An 18,626-nucleotide genomic window follows, 5' to 3' on the forward strand; every position below is an offset into this window, starting at 1 on the left:
ATAATATAATATTATATATAATATAGTATAATATAAAATTACATAATATATATTTTATATTTGAACAGCTCTCTCAAATGGTCAGCTTTGAGTAAACTAAAATTCTAATATAGACAGCATAAAAGCATGAATGTATAATATAATTTGTGTTTGTGTACTTTTGTATGCATGCATGTATGTATATATAAAATCATACTATACATTTGAGTTTTATTAATTCATATTTATTATTAAAAATTTAATAATTTAGTAAGAATTCTGAGATGCAAAATATATTTGTTCTTAAATGAGAATTGAATCCATGTTCTTCAATCAACATTGTGTCTGCTTGAATTTAGAGATCTTAATGATTTGTTGTATGTGCTGATGTGCAAATCAACCTCAAGATTTTCAGCTTAAAATTCTGATTTAGACTTAGACTTGCTGTAAAATTGGCTCACAAACAGTAACTTAGTCTAGAACTTTAGTATGGATAAGGTATAAAGTAGCCTATGACAAAAATGTTTAATAAGACCACACCATTCACTGAGATAATAACCATAATATCATTTATTATACAGTATTCTGAAAATATGGAATGTAATTATAGGGCAAACATTTTCTTATATAGGCCTATAAGTAAATTAATGATAGTTATTTACCTGTTATTAACTATATCATTAAAAATTTAATGTAATTTAATTTTATTAAGATTGAACTATAATTCTGTTTATGTAAAATGGTGTTAATTATGTATTAGATACTAAGCTAAACAATCGGGCTATTATATTGGTATGCATGTATGTATGTATGTATGTATGTATGTATGTATGTATGTATGTATTAGATACTATAATAATAACTGTTCTTGCTGCAATATGCCAAAACTGGAGACTCGAAAATCATAGTTTTTATGAATGTGTAGTGCTAGGCACTCGTTTATATTGTAACTTATTTTTTGTTTTGTTTTTTTTTTTTTGCTGTATTTTTTTATTTATTGTGTCGGGTTTTACTATTTTTGTAACGCAAGGTTGTCATTTTCCCTTCTGGTCGCACACCACCTTTGGGCGGTAGTCGGTGGACTGCTGATTGGCTGTGAGATGGCCGCATGATAGGGGAGGCAGGAGATTAGAACATAGGAGGATATAAAAGAAGTGACCCCACAACTAGTTTCACCTTTTTTTTCCTTGGGGCCTTCATGGACTGTCCTCCTAAAGAGGAAACAGAAGAAGACAAAGGACGAGGAGAAGGGAGGTAAGGGGTCACTACCTGCTAATGATAAACTGTCGGGATTAATCGTATTGGAAGAAGGAAGGAATTGAATTCCATTGGAGCATTGAAGATACGAGGAGCGTGAATTCGAAGTGTAGACAAAGGAACGTCGCTTGTTAGTAACCAGTGATACATTAATTCGAGGTTAAGAACATTTTCCCCACGTGGTCATCACCCTCCATTGTTATCAATCATCAAGGATACGGCCTTATGCAAAATATTGTTCAAGCAGACCAACAATTTTTGATTTCTCCTTGTAAAAAAACTTGTAATTCTCTTATTATCTGTACTAGTGAATAACGGGCCAGTCATTTGTAATAATCGGATATTAATTACCCTTGTATATTCTGTTACATCTCATGGCCAACGTGGCCACGACCACATGTATGCGAGCATTATCTGACATAAAATCAAGTGTTTTTTATTGAGGTGTGTTGTGTGTGAGGTCCTCATTTGCTTTCTCTTACCCCACTCAACACCTGGTGTATTTCGGTGCCTGCTAAGGTCTACAAATGTTAACTGTATAATAATTATAGAGATAAGTATCTACCTAATTTAGAAAAAATAAGGTGAAATATTCAATCTTAGTACAATACACACATAGTTGTGAAAATGTGTATAATTAGATAATTAACTACTAAAATCTTAAGCTATCTTGATAAGAACTTTATAGTATTTCATGTCTACTGGTAAACACAACCAAAATTAATCATCTAAAAAATATGAATGGTTTATATGGCATATGATACCATGATACCTACTGATACATAAGGTGTATGATAACAAAACACTTTAATACCAATAAGTCTGCTTTTCTTTGCCATTTAAATTAGTAATAACTAGTTGGTACATCAAGTTTTGGAAATAATTTTCATTTAGACTGAATTTTTTACTATTATATTAATCTCTGTATTAAACAAGTTAAATAAGTTCAAAAGTTATAGTTGGAAATATTTGTGGAAAACTAGTGGAATTACAATGAGGTATAGCAATTGTTAGGAATATTATTCCACTCATTTGTCACTTTAGCTGGTGAGTATAAAATGCAAAAATGTGTTTACATTTTATACCCACCATATTAGTTGAATCCTAATTTTGGAAAATTTTTTTAGGCTTTGATGACTGACTTATATGCTGGCATTTATAGTATATTCTTTTTATTATGACATACACATTGACTTAAACTGTGGTTAATATTAATCAATTTACAGAAAGTTAAATGTTAAATCTTTACTAGAAATAATAAATAACCTTATAATAATTCAGTTTACATACTGAAGTCATAAATAATCAGTTTACTAAAAACAATTACAACAAGAAAATAATATTAATATAAATTAATTAATAATAAGTATAAAAATGATTCTAAAAATTTATATATCAATATGAAAAGTCATATTGATATATAAATTAGAAAAAATAAGTTAGAAAAAATATATTATACATAACAAATTTAACAAAATTATAAAAACTAATTGTCATAATAAAGAAACTTTAAATATAAATAAAATTTTTTGTTAAGGAAATGTTAAAGTTAAAATGACATTATCCAGTTAATGGATTTTAAGAAGAGCTGCCAATTATGGCCATTAATATCATGATATAGCATAATGGATTTAGAGACTGGAAGAAGCACTTAAATTGTATTTATTTCTTAATTATACTAGAAGAATTTCAAAGTCATTTAAATATAAAGAAAAAAGTAATGAATTATTTATGCATGTGTAAAATATTAAAATGCACATTCTTCTGTGTCTTAATGCAATTATCATAATTTAAAACAAATATAGCTATAAAATATAAGATTAATTATTTTTTTTGAGTAAATCTTAATTTATTTTAAAGTATCTAAAATATTTTTTGAAGTTTATTTTACATACGAAAAATTGTATTCATTCTTCTTTTAAATATTGCATATGTAAGTATGATTATATGTTATATAATTTCTACATTGCTTAAAAAAAAATAAATAAAATCTACTGATGTTTAAATTGATATTTTATAAATAAATATGCTACTATCTATTTTATAACAAGAATTATGAAAATTTTAAATGACTGATGTTTATTGAAATTATATATATTTAATTAATAGATGTAGGGAGAAAGCATGAACCAGACAAAGACACTTAATGATATTGACAGCCTCAAAGCTCTAGTGAGACTTCATTCTCTTCTCCCTTACATAATAAACAAGCAAACTACAATAAATAATTGCAACTGATCCCAATGTTCATGCAGTTACAGGAAGACATAATATGTTGCTTTTGAAGGTGCATTTTAGTCAGAACTGCTTCTAATGAACACAACTACAGACCCACCATAGACAACCATAAGTTATCAGGAATAAAGCACCATGTTATCCAGTTTATATCAATATAATATATTTTTTATAACAGCAGAAAAAAATTATAATTATGTATTTTTATAAGATTTAAGAACATTTCTAAAGTGCTTTCTTGTAGTCAGATATTCAAATACAGTATAAATTAAGAAAACTTGCAATTTATTCCAAATTTATTTTTCTTTATAAAAATTATATATATAATGTGTTTAGTTTTTTATTTTTTGTTATTGTTCAAATATAACAACAACAGAATAAAATGCAATTAGAACAAATATTAAGGAAATAACAAAAACTGAAGTTTTCATCTGGATTACTCACAATTAAAATTATGTAAATACTATCATGATCATTTTACTAAAGATCTCAAATTTTTAAATTATTTTTTATTTATTAAAAAATACTGTTAATAAAGATAGAATAAAAAGTCCTTAATGTGAAAAATCAAAGTATTGATCTTAATGCCCATGCAAAAAAGAAATTAAAACAAGACAGAAAAATGTGTTTAGCTCTGGGATCCAAACTTAGATCTATTGATAATATATTGAATGCTGTATAATATTGTATCTTAAAGTATGGTAAACATGTTCTTGTAATTATCTTAAAATATAATTCAATTTGGCAAACAAGCAAGTAGAGAAAAACAATTTTAAAATTTGAAAATAAATAGGCTACTATTTTTGAATTGGTAATGAGTTTTATATATTCTAAAAACAAACAAATGAAAAACTTTGTCACAGAAAATATTACTTCCACTTTAATTTTATGCCTTTCTCTAATTTTGAATTATTAAATTTTATTATCATTGATTAATATTAATTTGCATTATTAAAGTATGTGAAACACTATATCTATTTATTATTACTTATAAATNTAATTTACCTGATAAGACAGACCTCAGAAAAATACTTTATGAGGCATAAAGCTGTCTATAATGAAAATTAATTAACTAAGGATTTTTTTGCCCTGCCAGAGGGTGGCCGAGTTATCCAGACTGCCGGGTTATCGAGTGCCAAGTTTTCAAGACTCTACTGTAGAAAAAATATTAAGGAAATAACAAAAACTAAAGTTTTCATCTGGATTACTCACAATTAAAATTATGTACATACTATCATGATCATTTTACTAAAGATCTCAAATTTTTTAATTATTTTTTGTTTATTAAAAAATACTGTTAATAAAGATAGAATAAAAAGTTCTTAATGTGAAAAATCAAAGTATTGATCTTAATGCCTATGCAAAAATGAAATTAAAACAAGACAGAAAAATGTGTTTAGCTCTGGGATCCAAACTTAGATCTATTGATAATATATTGAATGCTATAATATTGTATCTTAAAGTATGGTAAACGTGTTCTTGTAATTATCTTAAAATATAATTCAATTTGGCAAACAAGCAAGTAGAGAAAAACAATTTTAAAATTTGAAAATAAATAGGCTACTATTTTTGAATTGGTAATGAGTTTTATATATTCTAAAAACAAACAAATGAAAAACTTTGTCACAGAAAATATTACTTCCACTTTAATTTTATGCCTTTCTCTAATTTTGAATTATTAAATTTTATTATCATTGATTAATATTAATTTGCATTATTAAAGTATGTGAAACACTATATCTATTTATTATTACTTATAAATTATAACAAATAATTTTAATTTAATTTTCCTGGAAATAATTGAACAGATTTGTATAAACATTTTTTAAAATTTTACAAATGCTATTATTTTTAAAAAAGTATTTACTTTAATTATTATTAAATATCTTAACAGAAATATATCAGATATTTTAATTGATTTATAATCTTTAATGTAAGCTAGTTTATTAATACTTTAAGAAATTTGTAATTATAGCAATTGCACAAAAAGTAAAAATTATAATATTAATAGAAATATTAAGGAACAGTTAAGAATAGAAATATTAAGGAAAGTTTGTAATCTGAACAGAAAGAAAAACAATCTAAAAAGTTTTGAAATATTGTTTATGGAAATGTTCTTAATTATCAATATATTTTTAAAATGTTTAACACATTTAAAAAATAAAGTAATAAAGTTTAATAAAGTAGTTAAAATTAAAAAAACTTCTCATGTAATTCAAAACAACCTAACATATCATAAAATGAAGAAAAAGGTTAGATAATCTAATCTTAATTTTTTTCTTTATTTCTTTATTGATTATTCTGATTTATTAATACTGTATTCACTTCATGTTTCTAATAAAGAGAACTAATTTAGATGTTAAAAATTAAAACAATCAATTATTTAACTAATATCATAATTTTTTATAATGAGAATTTTAAAAATATGAAGCAATTGCATAGTCTTGGATAATAAAATATTGATTTCATTACTGATTACAGCTAATATTAAAAATTTGCATTCTAAAATAACTGTCATCATCTTATCAAAATCTTAACAAATTTGTTATCTAATGACAATACCGTAGTTGAAATATAACGTATATACATATGACATCAGATATAAAATATAATAATTTTTAAGTTATTAAAAATATAAAAACTGGAAATATAAAATTAAAATTTTATTTTAATTTTATATTTTTATTTTATATGTCTATAATATGCTTTTTTTAATACAAAGAATTTATTTATCAATCAATATATCAAACAACATAAACAATGAAGCTACAATAGTTATTACTAGTTTTCTTTACTAGCTTCAAACAAAAAACTGATTGTAGTAGTAGTATAATTTCTTTCATTCATTATCTTTGCATTATGAAAAACTATGCAATATACTACATATATTTATTATTATTTATAAAATACAACAACAAATAATTTTAATTTAATTGTTCTGTAATAATTAAACTTATTCAATAGTTTAGCTTTTAACTTCTTTTTCTATTTATGTAATGAACTGCTTAAAATTATATCTTTTATTTCAATATATATTACAAGCATCATTCAAAAAGTAATGCACCATAATTTATATCTGTGAAACAAAGACTGCAATGTGATTCCCCTTTTGAGAAGTTTACCTAGAAGCTTTTGATAACATGGAAAATTTCAAGACCACTGTGGCTCCATTGAAAAATGGAAAATATCAGCGAAGTACATTCCAAGCAGCATGTGGTGATAAAATTCCTTGTTGCTGAAGGAAAACTGTTGGAAACATTCACAAGCAATTGTGTGGTGTCTATGGTACTGCAGCTATGGTCAACCGAAGCACCATCAGTCATTGGGCAAAATGTGCAAAGTCAATGACAATAGGAATGGCAGATCTCTGTATTTGGTGCAAAGTGATTGTCCCACTACAGCTATCACAGCAACCATGATGCGGTGCATCAATGAAATGATTCAGGAGGAATGACACTTTACAGTCGAACAGCTGAAAGAATGATTGTGAATTAGTGCTAAGAGTGTTCAGCAAATCATCTGTGAACTTGGGTATGCCAAAGTGTATTCATGATGGGTCCCATCATGAAGCAACTCACAATTGACCAAAAAGCAGTAAGGAAAAACATTGCATCGTAACTCTTGCAATGCTATGAGTCTGATGGCAATGAGTTCTTGGCTATCATTGTTATTGGAGATGAAACATGGATGCACCACTTTAAACCTGAAACAAAGCGACAATCACTGGAATAACACCATCCACATTCACCATGAAAGAAAAAAAAGTCATTCCTTCAGCAAGAAAGGTTATGATCACTGTTTTAGGTCATTCACAGTGTCATTTTGGTGGATGTCATGCCTAAAGGATCACCATTAACTCAGAGGCTTATGTTGCTACACATTAAAGGCTGAAGAAGCATTATCAAGATATCAGGCATGAAGAGAATCCATGCAAATTGCTTCTACAGCATGACAAGGTGAGGCTACACACAAGTCTGGAGACTCATGAGGTGATCACAAAACTAGGTTTTACAGTATTGCTGCATCCACCATACATTTCTGATTTAGTGTTGTCAGATTTTTACCTTTTTGGTCCTGCCATAATGATAACAATAAAAGTGCTCAGCAAATAAACACATAAAAATAAAACACGTTAATTTGTTGCTGAGAAAATATATAATTGTTTTCAATTATATATTTTTTCAGCAACAAATTAAGGTGTTTTATTTTTATTATATTACCTTTTTGGTCCTTTGAAAAATTGTCTTTGTGGGATAAAGTTCCAGTCAGATGAAGATGTTGTCAATACTCTGAGGAAGTGGTTGCATGCACATGATCAGGACTGGTAGCAAGTCAGCATATATGTCCTCCCTCAATGCTGGTATATGGCCAAAGACAAGGACAGAGACTTTGTTGAAAAATAACAAATAGCTGAAGGTAACAGCTAGGATATGCCCAAGTTTCACAGTTGTATGTTTCATACTAGCAGCGAAATAAATTCTAGTGCATTACTTTTTGAATGAACCTTGTATTAGTGTAAATATTTTATAATGCCAATAATTACATTTTTGTTACAAAGTTTCATTATTTCATAAAATTACCAATAAAAAGTTATACTACATATATAAATCTTTTCAAAGTCATTTCACATGAAGATTATTTATCAAATAATATATAATAATTAGATAATAATAAATCACTGGTTTAACTAAAAAGCTGAATAAATTCTTTAATGATTAAAGCAAATTGTTGAACAAATAATGTATGAAGTATAACAAAACAATTAAATATTCAATAAATATTTTCATCAGTTAAAGTTTGGTTAGTATTTTCTTCTAAAATTAGTAAATTTTAAATAAATTTTATTATACAATTTAAAAAATAATGTTAATATATTCTGATAATACATTTTTAAATATAATTAAAAATACATACTTGATGTAAATGATGTTTACTCATTATTTTAAACTGTTTAATTTTTAAAAATTTAATAATTAAGACAGGATTTAGCAATCCACTTGTCACTGAAATGATTTGAATAAAAATATGTGTAATTTTTCATGCAGACAAGAATTGAGTAATAGTATCAAAGTTCAAAGAATTCATTATACCCTAAAAAAAGCTTATCAATAGTAACAAGTGAAACATTTAATACTTACAGATAATTTATACTGTATCATATGGAATAGGTTTTTATTTCTCAATTACAGAATATTTTTAGAATATTGCTAATGTTTCCTGAACTAATTCTCCATTTAATATATAAAAATACAGGAAATTCAATTTCTAAGAAAATTTGTTTCTGAATAGAATGGAACTACATTATTTTTTTATAATAGAAGATTTATTTACAAATGCAATTTCTGAAAAAAAAACAGAAAAAAAATTGGTCAAACTTGAAAGAGAGTTTTGTGTGACTTTGAAATATGATAACATTAACTTGTGGTTCAGATAATTTATTCCAAGTTTGGTCTGCATTTATCTATCTAATATATTTCTTATATAAATAAACAACTTTTAAAGATGATTTATAAAGTCAAAATATATATTATCTTTTTAATCAATAGGCTATAAAATGAAGTATAATCACAAAATAATTTAAAATTCTATCAGTGCCATATTGTATTGTATATTATATTTTGTTTTACATAATAAATTTATAATATTCAGCCAAATCTAACAGGATAAAATTTCATTACGTTATAAATTTTTATTTTGTAGCTTGCATATTTTTGTCATTACAATTATACAGTGATATAAATAATGTTTCTTCAATTATAAGAAAAGAAATATTTAGCATAATCTGGTAAATAAAATATACTGAAATTTAACTAGCCTTAAATAATGAAAAAAATGTATAACTTAATTAAATTATAACATTTAGCTGTTTAATTTTATTTTTATTTATTTAGTACAAGGGAAAGCCCTGTATGTACTTTAGCTGTTTAATTAATTTACTTAAAAATACTTTAATACATGATTCATACTTTCCATTTTCCCGGATTATAACATTAGAATAAACAGAATAATACAACAGAAGTGCAAAAGCTTTTAAGTAACGTCACACAATAGGGAAACAGAGTGTATGAAATGAATTACCTAAATTTTATTAAATTAAACTAATTAGCTAAAACATAACAAATAAAATCAATAATTAATTAAATTATAAGAAGAATCTGAAACATAGCAGGTTAAAGATAATAACACCTATAATTGATTAAGGGAATTTAACAAAATAGCTAAAACACATTAAAATCAATAACTGATTAATTACTGTGTTTCCGTTTAATGAGATTAAATAAATGTTTATAATTGATTAGTTAAACTATAATATTTAAATAAATTAAACATAATTATGTAATTATGTTAACAATTCCTAATATAAATAGAATAAATATAATAAAATAATTTTAAAAGATTTGTATAACATAAAATTACATAACACCAATAAATAATAATAATATAAAGTATAAACAATCTAAATAAATACATATAATTACATAACATAAATTTAACAATTTATTAAAATTATATAAGTTGACACTTTTACTAATCAATTCCATATTAATTCAAATTTTTTACTCCATATCACAGCTGTCAATATACCTGTTCTTTTTCTTCTTGAGTTCTTGGAATGAGCGTGAATGCTAACATTAAATAGCCACATGACTTATCATCATCAGATTTCCCCGATTCCGTCAGATGTAACGTTACATCTGTAGTTCTAAAAAAACATATTTAATTTCTCAATATACCAGCATTATTTAAATAACCACTAAAATACTGTAAATTTTACATGCAAGAACTTTTTTTACTCACTTATTTAATTCTAATTTAGTAAGATCAAATTCTGCAGCTCCCATAAAATCGTCGGATAAACCAAAATCGTAATCGTAGACGCGAATGAGAAGGGGTTGGAAGACATCCTCAACAGGAAGATGAAAAAATTCATCCCAAAAAGGTTCTAAAGTTTTTGGAATTGTTCTACTTTTATACAATTGTCTTCCTCCTATTTTGAATTTTACGTACGGATCGCTAGTGCCTGAAACAAATAAAAAAACAAATTGTTAAAAGAAATTTTTCTGTATATATTCTATTTCCCCGTCTCATAATTTAAAAGTATACTATTGGGATAACAGGCTATATAATATATTATTTTGAAAACATTGCCGTTTTTTTTATATCGATTAGACTAAACGCGTTATAAAATTATATTCTGCACAACTATTATTTCGATTATATTTTATTATTAATTAACCCCGTTTGGTAACATAAAAATGTCATTTGTAAATAAATGAAATGCCATATCCATTCTCTATCCGACTATTATATGTACAGTAGTTGTTTAAATAAAAAAAATAAATTATGACATTATCCAGTGGCGGATTACTAGGGGCCTCGTCGTCTCGAGGAGCCTCAAAAATTACATAGCAAAAAGATAATATGCCTCTAAAAATTTAGAGAACGTTTAAAAAGTGTATATTACAAAAACTTGTTATTATTTAAAGTATTTTGTCTTTTTAATATTAAAAGAAAACACTTTTACATAAAGGCATTTATAACAAAATTGTGTCTGGGGCGTCAACGGAAAATAATCCGCTACTGACATTATCATCATTAATTAAAAAATTAAAATAGTAAATGTTAACCTATCTAGACGATAAAACTCAATTTTTTTTTTCTTGAGACATACCACAAGCATCTTTAGCTAAAAGATCTTTGCCGGCCCGGAGATGAATATCCAATTGAAAAAAGGCATGTTGACGAAGAGCACCAAATTTCTGTCTGCTCAAAGCACTGTTCTAGAAGGAAATAAAAAAAAGCTTCCTTTATATTTATCTAGTTTAAAAAAAATTAAAAGAATAAAAAGAAAAATTATTCGTGTTAAAATCGATTTCATGTTGAATGCTGAAGGTAATGAAGCATTCAACAAATCTCATATATTTTATGGCACAGAGAGCAAAACCTTTCGATCACTTTCGATTTTAGTAAAATAAATTTTAGTGACTTTTAGCAGAAAAAAAAATTCGGTAGTTGCAGATATATCGATTTAATCCCTAATCGATATCAATTGTTTTTTTCGGAAATGAAATCCTGCAGATTTTCTCAGCTAATTAATAAGATTACATCGAATTTCAGAATATATCCGGGTAAAAATTATTGGTTATGTGCGAAAATCAGGCTTTTTTTTTTTTTTTAACCATTTTATGCGAATTTTCTCTCCAATACACGCAATAAATTCATTAAGACGAGGTTGACGAAAATACCACGCAAGTAAATTCAGCTTACGCAAATCGCCAGGTAACAAAATTCCGATTACGAAATAGAATTTTTTAATTTAAAATACATTTCTTTACATTATTGGTGAACATGGTCATTTATAAGATAGTATCGATGTTATATAAAATTAAATAGACTAAAAGAAACGAATAATCGTATTTCTAAACTTGTACTGCTTCAATTCCCTTAATAAAATAACTTGGTTTCGAAAGTAAACAATTCTTTGCGTTCTATAATTAGTTCGTAAACGTGCAGCTGTTTCGTACTTTTCTACAAGACATTTACACATTTTTTCCCCCGCATTTTATAAATTAATGTTTATCTTTTGAAATGCCAAGGGTAAAATTTTATTAAAAATTTGGCAAAATCTTATATTTTCAAGTCCCGTGTCCTATATCTTAGCTTTAAAACGTTAGGATATTAAACTATATTCTATAATAAAAAACAGTATAAAATCTATCTTGGATCACATCTATGAATTTAAGTATTATTGTCACGATCTAGGTTACATTTTCACAACTACGTGACGATTTTTTGTACATGAAATTCCTTTTTTTTTCTTCTTGCATTTAACTTCGAACAGCTTTAAATCATAAATAAATAAACATGGAAATTTGCATGATATTCTTCATAAATTTTGATCGATATCAAATTATTTCTTATAACAGAACTTATTAATATTATTGATAGATTTCAAACAATTCATTCGTGCATTTGATAATATAAAAATAAATGTATAATTTTTAACTTATGAAATATATTACGAAATTCAGTATTAAAATAAATAAATAAATATAAACTCTTATTTCACAAATTTCAATACTGGAAACAGCTGATTTATTTCAAGGTAAAAATGACTCATGAAATATTGCGTGCAGAATTTTATTTGCAGTCTTAACCAAAAGAAGAACTCTACAATAATATAAGCTTCCAATTGTGCTGAAGTTTCAGTAAAATGAATTGATAAAAGTAGTAAAACACGTAATGACCTACTTAATATTTTTAAAAATCCAGCAACGAGTTGCATAACTTTCCCGGCAAGAGTTAAAATTGTGTGTGGCGCCATATATTACGAGATTTTATTTAAAAACATTTTATATTTATTAATTATTATAAAATAGCTAAAAGCTTAAATTTAAGGGTAGAGATGAGTTTTATTTAAATGCTAATAACGAGTAAAATTTTCATTGAGTCCGATTCCACTCGAGATACGACACGTGACCTCCTCTATCTCCCCATCCTCTCGACCTTTAACCTCCAAAATTTAATATCATCAATGCCTCTAATTTAATAGCATCAATAGCATCTAATACACAAACCTCCCTCCAAAATTTCAAAAATTTTTGACAAAAGACAGGAGTTAAGCTTCAAAATGGGTGAACAAAATCGTGTACACACTAACATCCATATATACAGAAAAAAGAACTCCCAATTTTTCTGCATTTCTCGACGTTAAGTCCTCTACATCCAAAACGTAAAAATCTTGGGGATTTTTTGACCGATCGCCATACTTTCCCTCCGTTATATAATGTTAAACATATATAACAGCCAGGAAAATAAAATTTATCAAATAAAACAAAACACAAATTTAATTGTTAAAGTAAGAATTATCCGATTATTTTTAAAAGGTTAATCAAAAAGTTCTGTGACGTAATGTGACAAATTCAATAAAAGGAAATTTACTTTTAACTTCTGAATGATATCGACAGATATTTATTGACAGTCGATTCAATAGCTAAAAGCTGTTCATGAACATTTCATGTAATATTACGAAAGTCCCTCGAAGCGTCGATAATTCGATTGATTCGAGTATTTTCCTTTTACGATCACATAAAACCGGGATAACTAAACGTTAAGAACATCTGAATGTTGGAAATGTTGGAAACATTTTAAATATCAATTTTAATAAATCAAAGTTGTGACGTTACATAACGCATTCTAAATAATACTTACATAAATACCTATATTTGAATATTCTAATATGAATATCATTATTTGTAAATGAAAGAATATTGATTAACAAATGATAGGTTGAATTTCTTAAAATGAATGGTTAGATAGATATTAATGTTACGGATGCAGCAGCAATTGAAGAAGTGATATTAATTTTTCTATTTTTAAACCCAATAGAAAAATGTACAGAATTAATCATTGTTTAAATTTAATTAAATAATAGAACAAAGTTACAAAGTTAAAAAAAAAACAGATAAAAAATATGAACAATTTTGCATTTCTTTGCAATTTCATAACAATTTTATTACTTTGATTAAATTTTACGAATTCCAAATATTTCGGGACTGAAAAATTAAATTAAAATAACATTATTTTAAAACTTATACGAAAAAAAGTTTAAATGCAACTTTTAGTAATAAATAACTCCAATAAAAATAAGAAAAATAAAAAAAATGTAAAATCGTATGAGAATAATATTATTCTTAAAAAGTGAAAATATAGTGTCTATGAAATTGTTCGTTTTTCAAATTTAACGAAATGAAAATTACAAAAAAAAACTATACACTTTTAATATTAACAAAATGAGATATGTATAAAATTATCCATTTTTATTGTTATATACTACCATTGAGTCTCGCATGACTAAAATACAAACTATCATATATAAAAATTTATTCCTAACCTAATAAGTGTAATGAAAATGTATGTTGTAAAGAAAAAGAAAAGAGAATGAAATGCACAAAAACACGAATTTTCAATAATCTTAATGAAGATAGAAAAGATAAACGAATAATGGTTTTAATTCCCCTCCGTTACTTAAATTTTTGTTAGTAAAGTACTTGTATATGACGATGAAACGAAGGTATAGCCAAGGGTCCAAATCTTTTTTTCATGTATCCTCCTTTTAAGAAAAAATTTTTCCGTCGACCCCCTTCAATATTATAACTCCGTATTAAAGACTTTATTCAAAAAATGTTACTGAACATTTTTATCTTATTTTTCTTAACTTAAGAATATGTCCTGTAAGTTTATAACAGGAATTTCGAAACGCTCTGTATATGCAACAGCCTTTATAAGTAATTTTTAAAAGGCATCTTTCTAAATTTGTTTAAGAACAATATATATGAAACATTTTACATATTTTAAAATAAATTTTTTTATATTTGCAAAAGTTTTATTGACTCCCCTCTCAAACTTTCCATTGAAAAGCCTTGATATAGCTAATGTCGACCTGGACATAATCTTTAACTGATCTAAAGTACTGATATTTTTTAAATTTTATTTATTAAATCAATTATAATTAGACCTACCTATAGTTTGAGAAAAATAACTTGAAACTTTATATATAAACGCAAGGGAGAATGCTTATGGTGATGCAGCATTTCATGGATACCAAGCAATTTTGATAATTTAATAAAATAAAAATAAATATATAACTCACATCGCTTGATTTTAATTAGGTAAGATTGGGTAACTAAAGTAGTTTGCAAGTAATTCTCCAACAAACCATAGAAAGCACGCGTCTTGGTCCCCTGAATCTGCCTTGAGCGGCACCCATATTCTCAAAATCCTAGATATGCTATCGCATGTACGTGTATTAAGGATTATCTGCCATACATGAACACACCTTTTATTTTTCGCATTAGGTGCCAATTTTTGTCGCTTCGCCACCACTGATTATATTTTATTATTGTTAATATTATCATCTTTGATTATAAGTTTTTCTTATATTATTATATCACTAATATATTATTGATAATCACTTATACACGTAGCCAAGATAATAAATAAAAGTATTTTATATAAGAAGACAATCTCATGTTCTTTGACTCAAGTTGACTCACAGTTCGAATGTACTGTACAATTGCTGCAATAAAAGTAAATTTTTCAACATTATTTTGAAAATAAAATACAATCGAAAGTTAATCAATGATAATTTTTTACAGTAAAAATAAGAACAATTATAGCAATAATAATAATAATAATGAAAAAATAGTATAAGCCATAGAAAACTACCATAGAAACCATTGGCAAAAATGTTGTCTATAAATGAACTCATTTTATACCTCAGCAATTTTGTTAACTTTCAAAATTAGAAAAATTATTTAGTTAGAGGAAAACCATTAACAATGAGTTGAGTATACAAATTTCGATTAGCACAAACGACTTACTTCGTATTTTAGTGGCTTGTGGCACGTTGTTTTAAATATTCTATAGTATTTTTTTCATTTATTGCTGAAAATTAAATTGAATTAATTAAATTGAATTAAATGTTTAAAATTAAATTACCGCTAAGAATTAAATAACGTAGTAAGCTATTAAACTAAAACAAATCATTTGCTAGATACTTATTTTTCTTCAAGATTCATGTTTTTAGTTATACTTCAAATCATATTGTTACTAACAGTTTTCTTTTCTTTTATTATTCATAATCACATACTGTAGCCTACTCAGATGAAGAATTTGTTAATTTTCTCCATTTTAATTTGAGTTTATTCTTAAAAGAAATTCTGAAAAAGTCAAACTTTACGGTCAGTTAGATTTGAAACAATTTTATTAGATTATTTAACATAAATTTCTTAGGGGCCGGAGTTTCCCGATTAACTATAAACGAACTTCCCGGCTGGACCGGAATTCGCACGATTTTTTAAATTAAATGATGATTTAAAATTGTAGCCCGGCATTGTGACGATGATACAATAAATAATTGCACGTTTAGTTTCAAATTTAATAATAATATTGATTTATTTAAATAAATGAAGTATCGAAATCAACTTTAAATAACAATCGATCGGGATTTTCCATTAGTATTAGTATCGAAGTACCGTCGGTTATTCCTTACTCATGCTGGCCGACCCTATTATGGGTCAGACTTATCCATAATGGGAATAATTCAGGTCGTTGAATAACGTATAATCTTCTAATTCCTCGTATTAATAAACCAATCAACCAAACGTAAACGTTCAGATTTCACGAGCATTTCTCGGTAAAGAAAGACATTTACCTCTTATTCAATTCTAAAAATTTAGTTTATAGTTTATTTTATTATTTTACAAAAATTTATCGTTTATAGTATAACAAAACATTCTAAAAGTATTATCAGTGAAAATTACATTACATGTAATCACAATAAATATTGAAAGGTATCAGAAAGGTGAATAAATGGTGACCATATCCCAAAGTAGAACTGAGTTTATTAAAGATGATGATAATCCTACTTGATGTAATATATATTTATATAGATTCAGAACAAATCCCTTAAAATGTGTTAACTTTAGAAAGATTACCAGTTATCGCTAAGAGGACAGTGCAGAATAAATTCTCTCGTCATTAACAGAGTTGACAGAAGACGATAAGATAAAATCTGCCTCTTGAATTTGATTCCTAACGATTAAACAAGGGATTAAATTGCAGTGTTCGACGTAATTCAGAATAGTTTGTACGGTACAAAAACTCTTGCGGTAACTGAATCGGAATGATATTCTATAATGTTCTCGTATTGTCGGATCCTAACGTTCGAATCCACTAGAGACCCAATTTTTCATGGCTATAAATGATGTTTCTCATCTCTTATCTGTTTTATTCATTAATATATGAATAAAACAGATAAAAGATAAGAAACGGCATTTATATCCATCGTCAAGTTATGTAATAGAATACCTTTACACATGTATTATTTATCACTTTCTTCATTTAGTTAATTAAATAATTATGTTTTCAATATTATAAATTTTAAGAAATAAATATACAAAAAATTTAAACTTATAGATGAAGAGTTTTCTATTCGAACAATACTTTCAAGTCAAGAAGGAACTACTGTATTTATGCTTATTTCTATTCATTGATATTGCCCAATAACTGAACAAAAATAAATTTAATCATAAAGTTTTCTTTCTTTTTTAAACACTTTCTAGTTCTTATCAATTTTAATAATATTGATAAAATATTGAAACATCAGTTTTATCAACATCAATAAATTATTACTTATACTATACAGTACTGTACAGTACATAATCACTTGTTCAAATTGACAAGTAATCAATCGTACACACACAAACACAAACAAGCACACAAATGAATATCCTTATACACAGTATGTTTGTGAATACTGTATTGGCTTACGTACTGTATATAAATACAATGAATACATTCATGAGTTTTGGATCAAGTGACCTTAATACTGCACGTGATACACTTTTTTCCCCTGGAAACTCTACAAAAGTGCGAATAATTAAAATAACATAAAAAATTTTAAAATAACTGGTAAATTATTTTAAAATGCTTTTTTCCAAAAAAAAACAGCAATATATGTTAATCACTAAATGCGCAATGTAGAAATATTAATATTTTCCTTATATTAATTATATTTTTGAATTAAACATGATAATTTTTTAAAAATCTAACTAGTCAATTGAAATAGGACGCTTTTGTTTTCACAGTTTTTCTGCATGTAGTAACACTCGAAAATTTTGTTATCAAATGTTCAGAAGAATTTGGATAGGATCCAATTTCCCTACAGATATATCCCATAAAACTCATTTTCACACTGCTACATAATTCTGAAGAAACGTGCAATTGTATTGATATATTTTCTATCGTATGACTTAGGACACTATAATAGATTTATTTTTTGGTAACAAAAGGTACTTCCGTAATGAGAATTACGAAGTCGGTATCGATCCTTTCACCAATAGACGTCAAATTACCTTCCGATATTGACGTCGTGCCTAATCTCATTTCACTCCTTCCTGTGATAAGATGTTTCTTTAAGCAATATCTGAAGATAGCAATGAAACATCGGCATTTAATCACAATAAATGTTTTCATTTCTAAATAAAAAGAACATAGATAACTTTTTTACTTACTTCGCTAGCTGAATATGTCGCCTTAAATTACTATTATTATTATTATAAAACCGATTAAAAATCGCTATTGAAGTTTAA

The 18,626-nt window shown here is 26.2% G+C and overlaps 1 protein-coding gene across 4 annotated transcripts in view; it reads right to left on the reverse strand.

Moving 5' to 3' along the window:
• Positions 1 to 18,626, reverse strand: part of LOC111621443 (multiple C2 and transmembrane domain-containing protein-like) — an 83,044-nt gene that overhangs the window by 36,629 nt on the left and 27,789 nt on the right. For all 4 annotated transcript variants that reach the window (XM_023363593.1, XM_023363591.1, XM_023363592.1 and 1 more), the window contains exons 3-5: positions 11,144 to 11,252; positions 10,270 to 10,492; positions 10,057 to 10,174 (exon numbers count right to left, since the gene is read on the reverse strand). In XM_023363593.1, the coding sequence (XP_023219361.1) occupies positions 10,057 to 10,174; positions 10,270 to 10,492; positions 11,144 to 11,252 (450 nt within the window). The remainder of the gene's footprint in view (positions 1 to 10,056; positions 10,175 to 10,269; positions 10,493 to 11,143; positions 11,253 to 18,626) is intronic.

This window comes from Centruroides sculpturatus, unplaced genomic scaffold (genome assembly GCF_000671375.1).
Source record: "Centruroides sculpturatus isolate CEXI.00-Female unplaced genomic scaffold, Cexi_2.0 scaffold227, whole genome shotgun sequence".
In the NCBI taxonomy this organism is placed as follows: Eukaryota; Metazoa; Arthropoda; class Arachnida; order Scorpiones; family Buthidae; genus Centruroides; species Centruroides sculpturatus.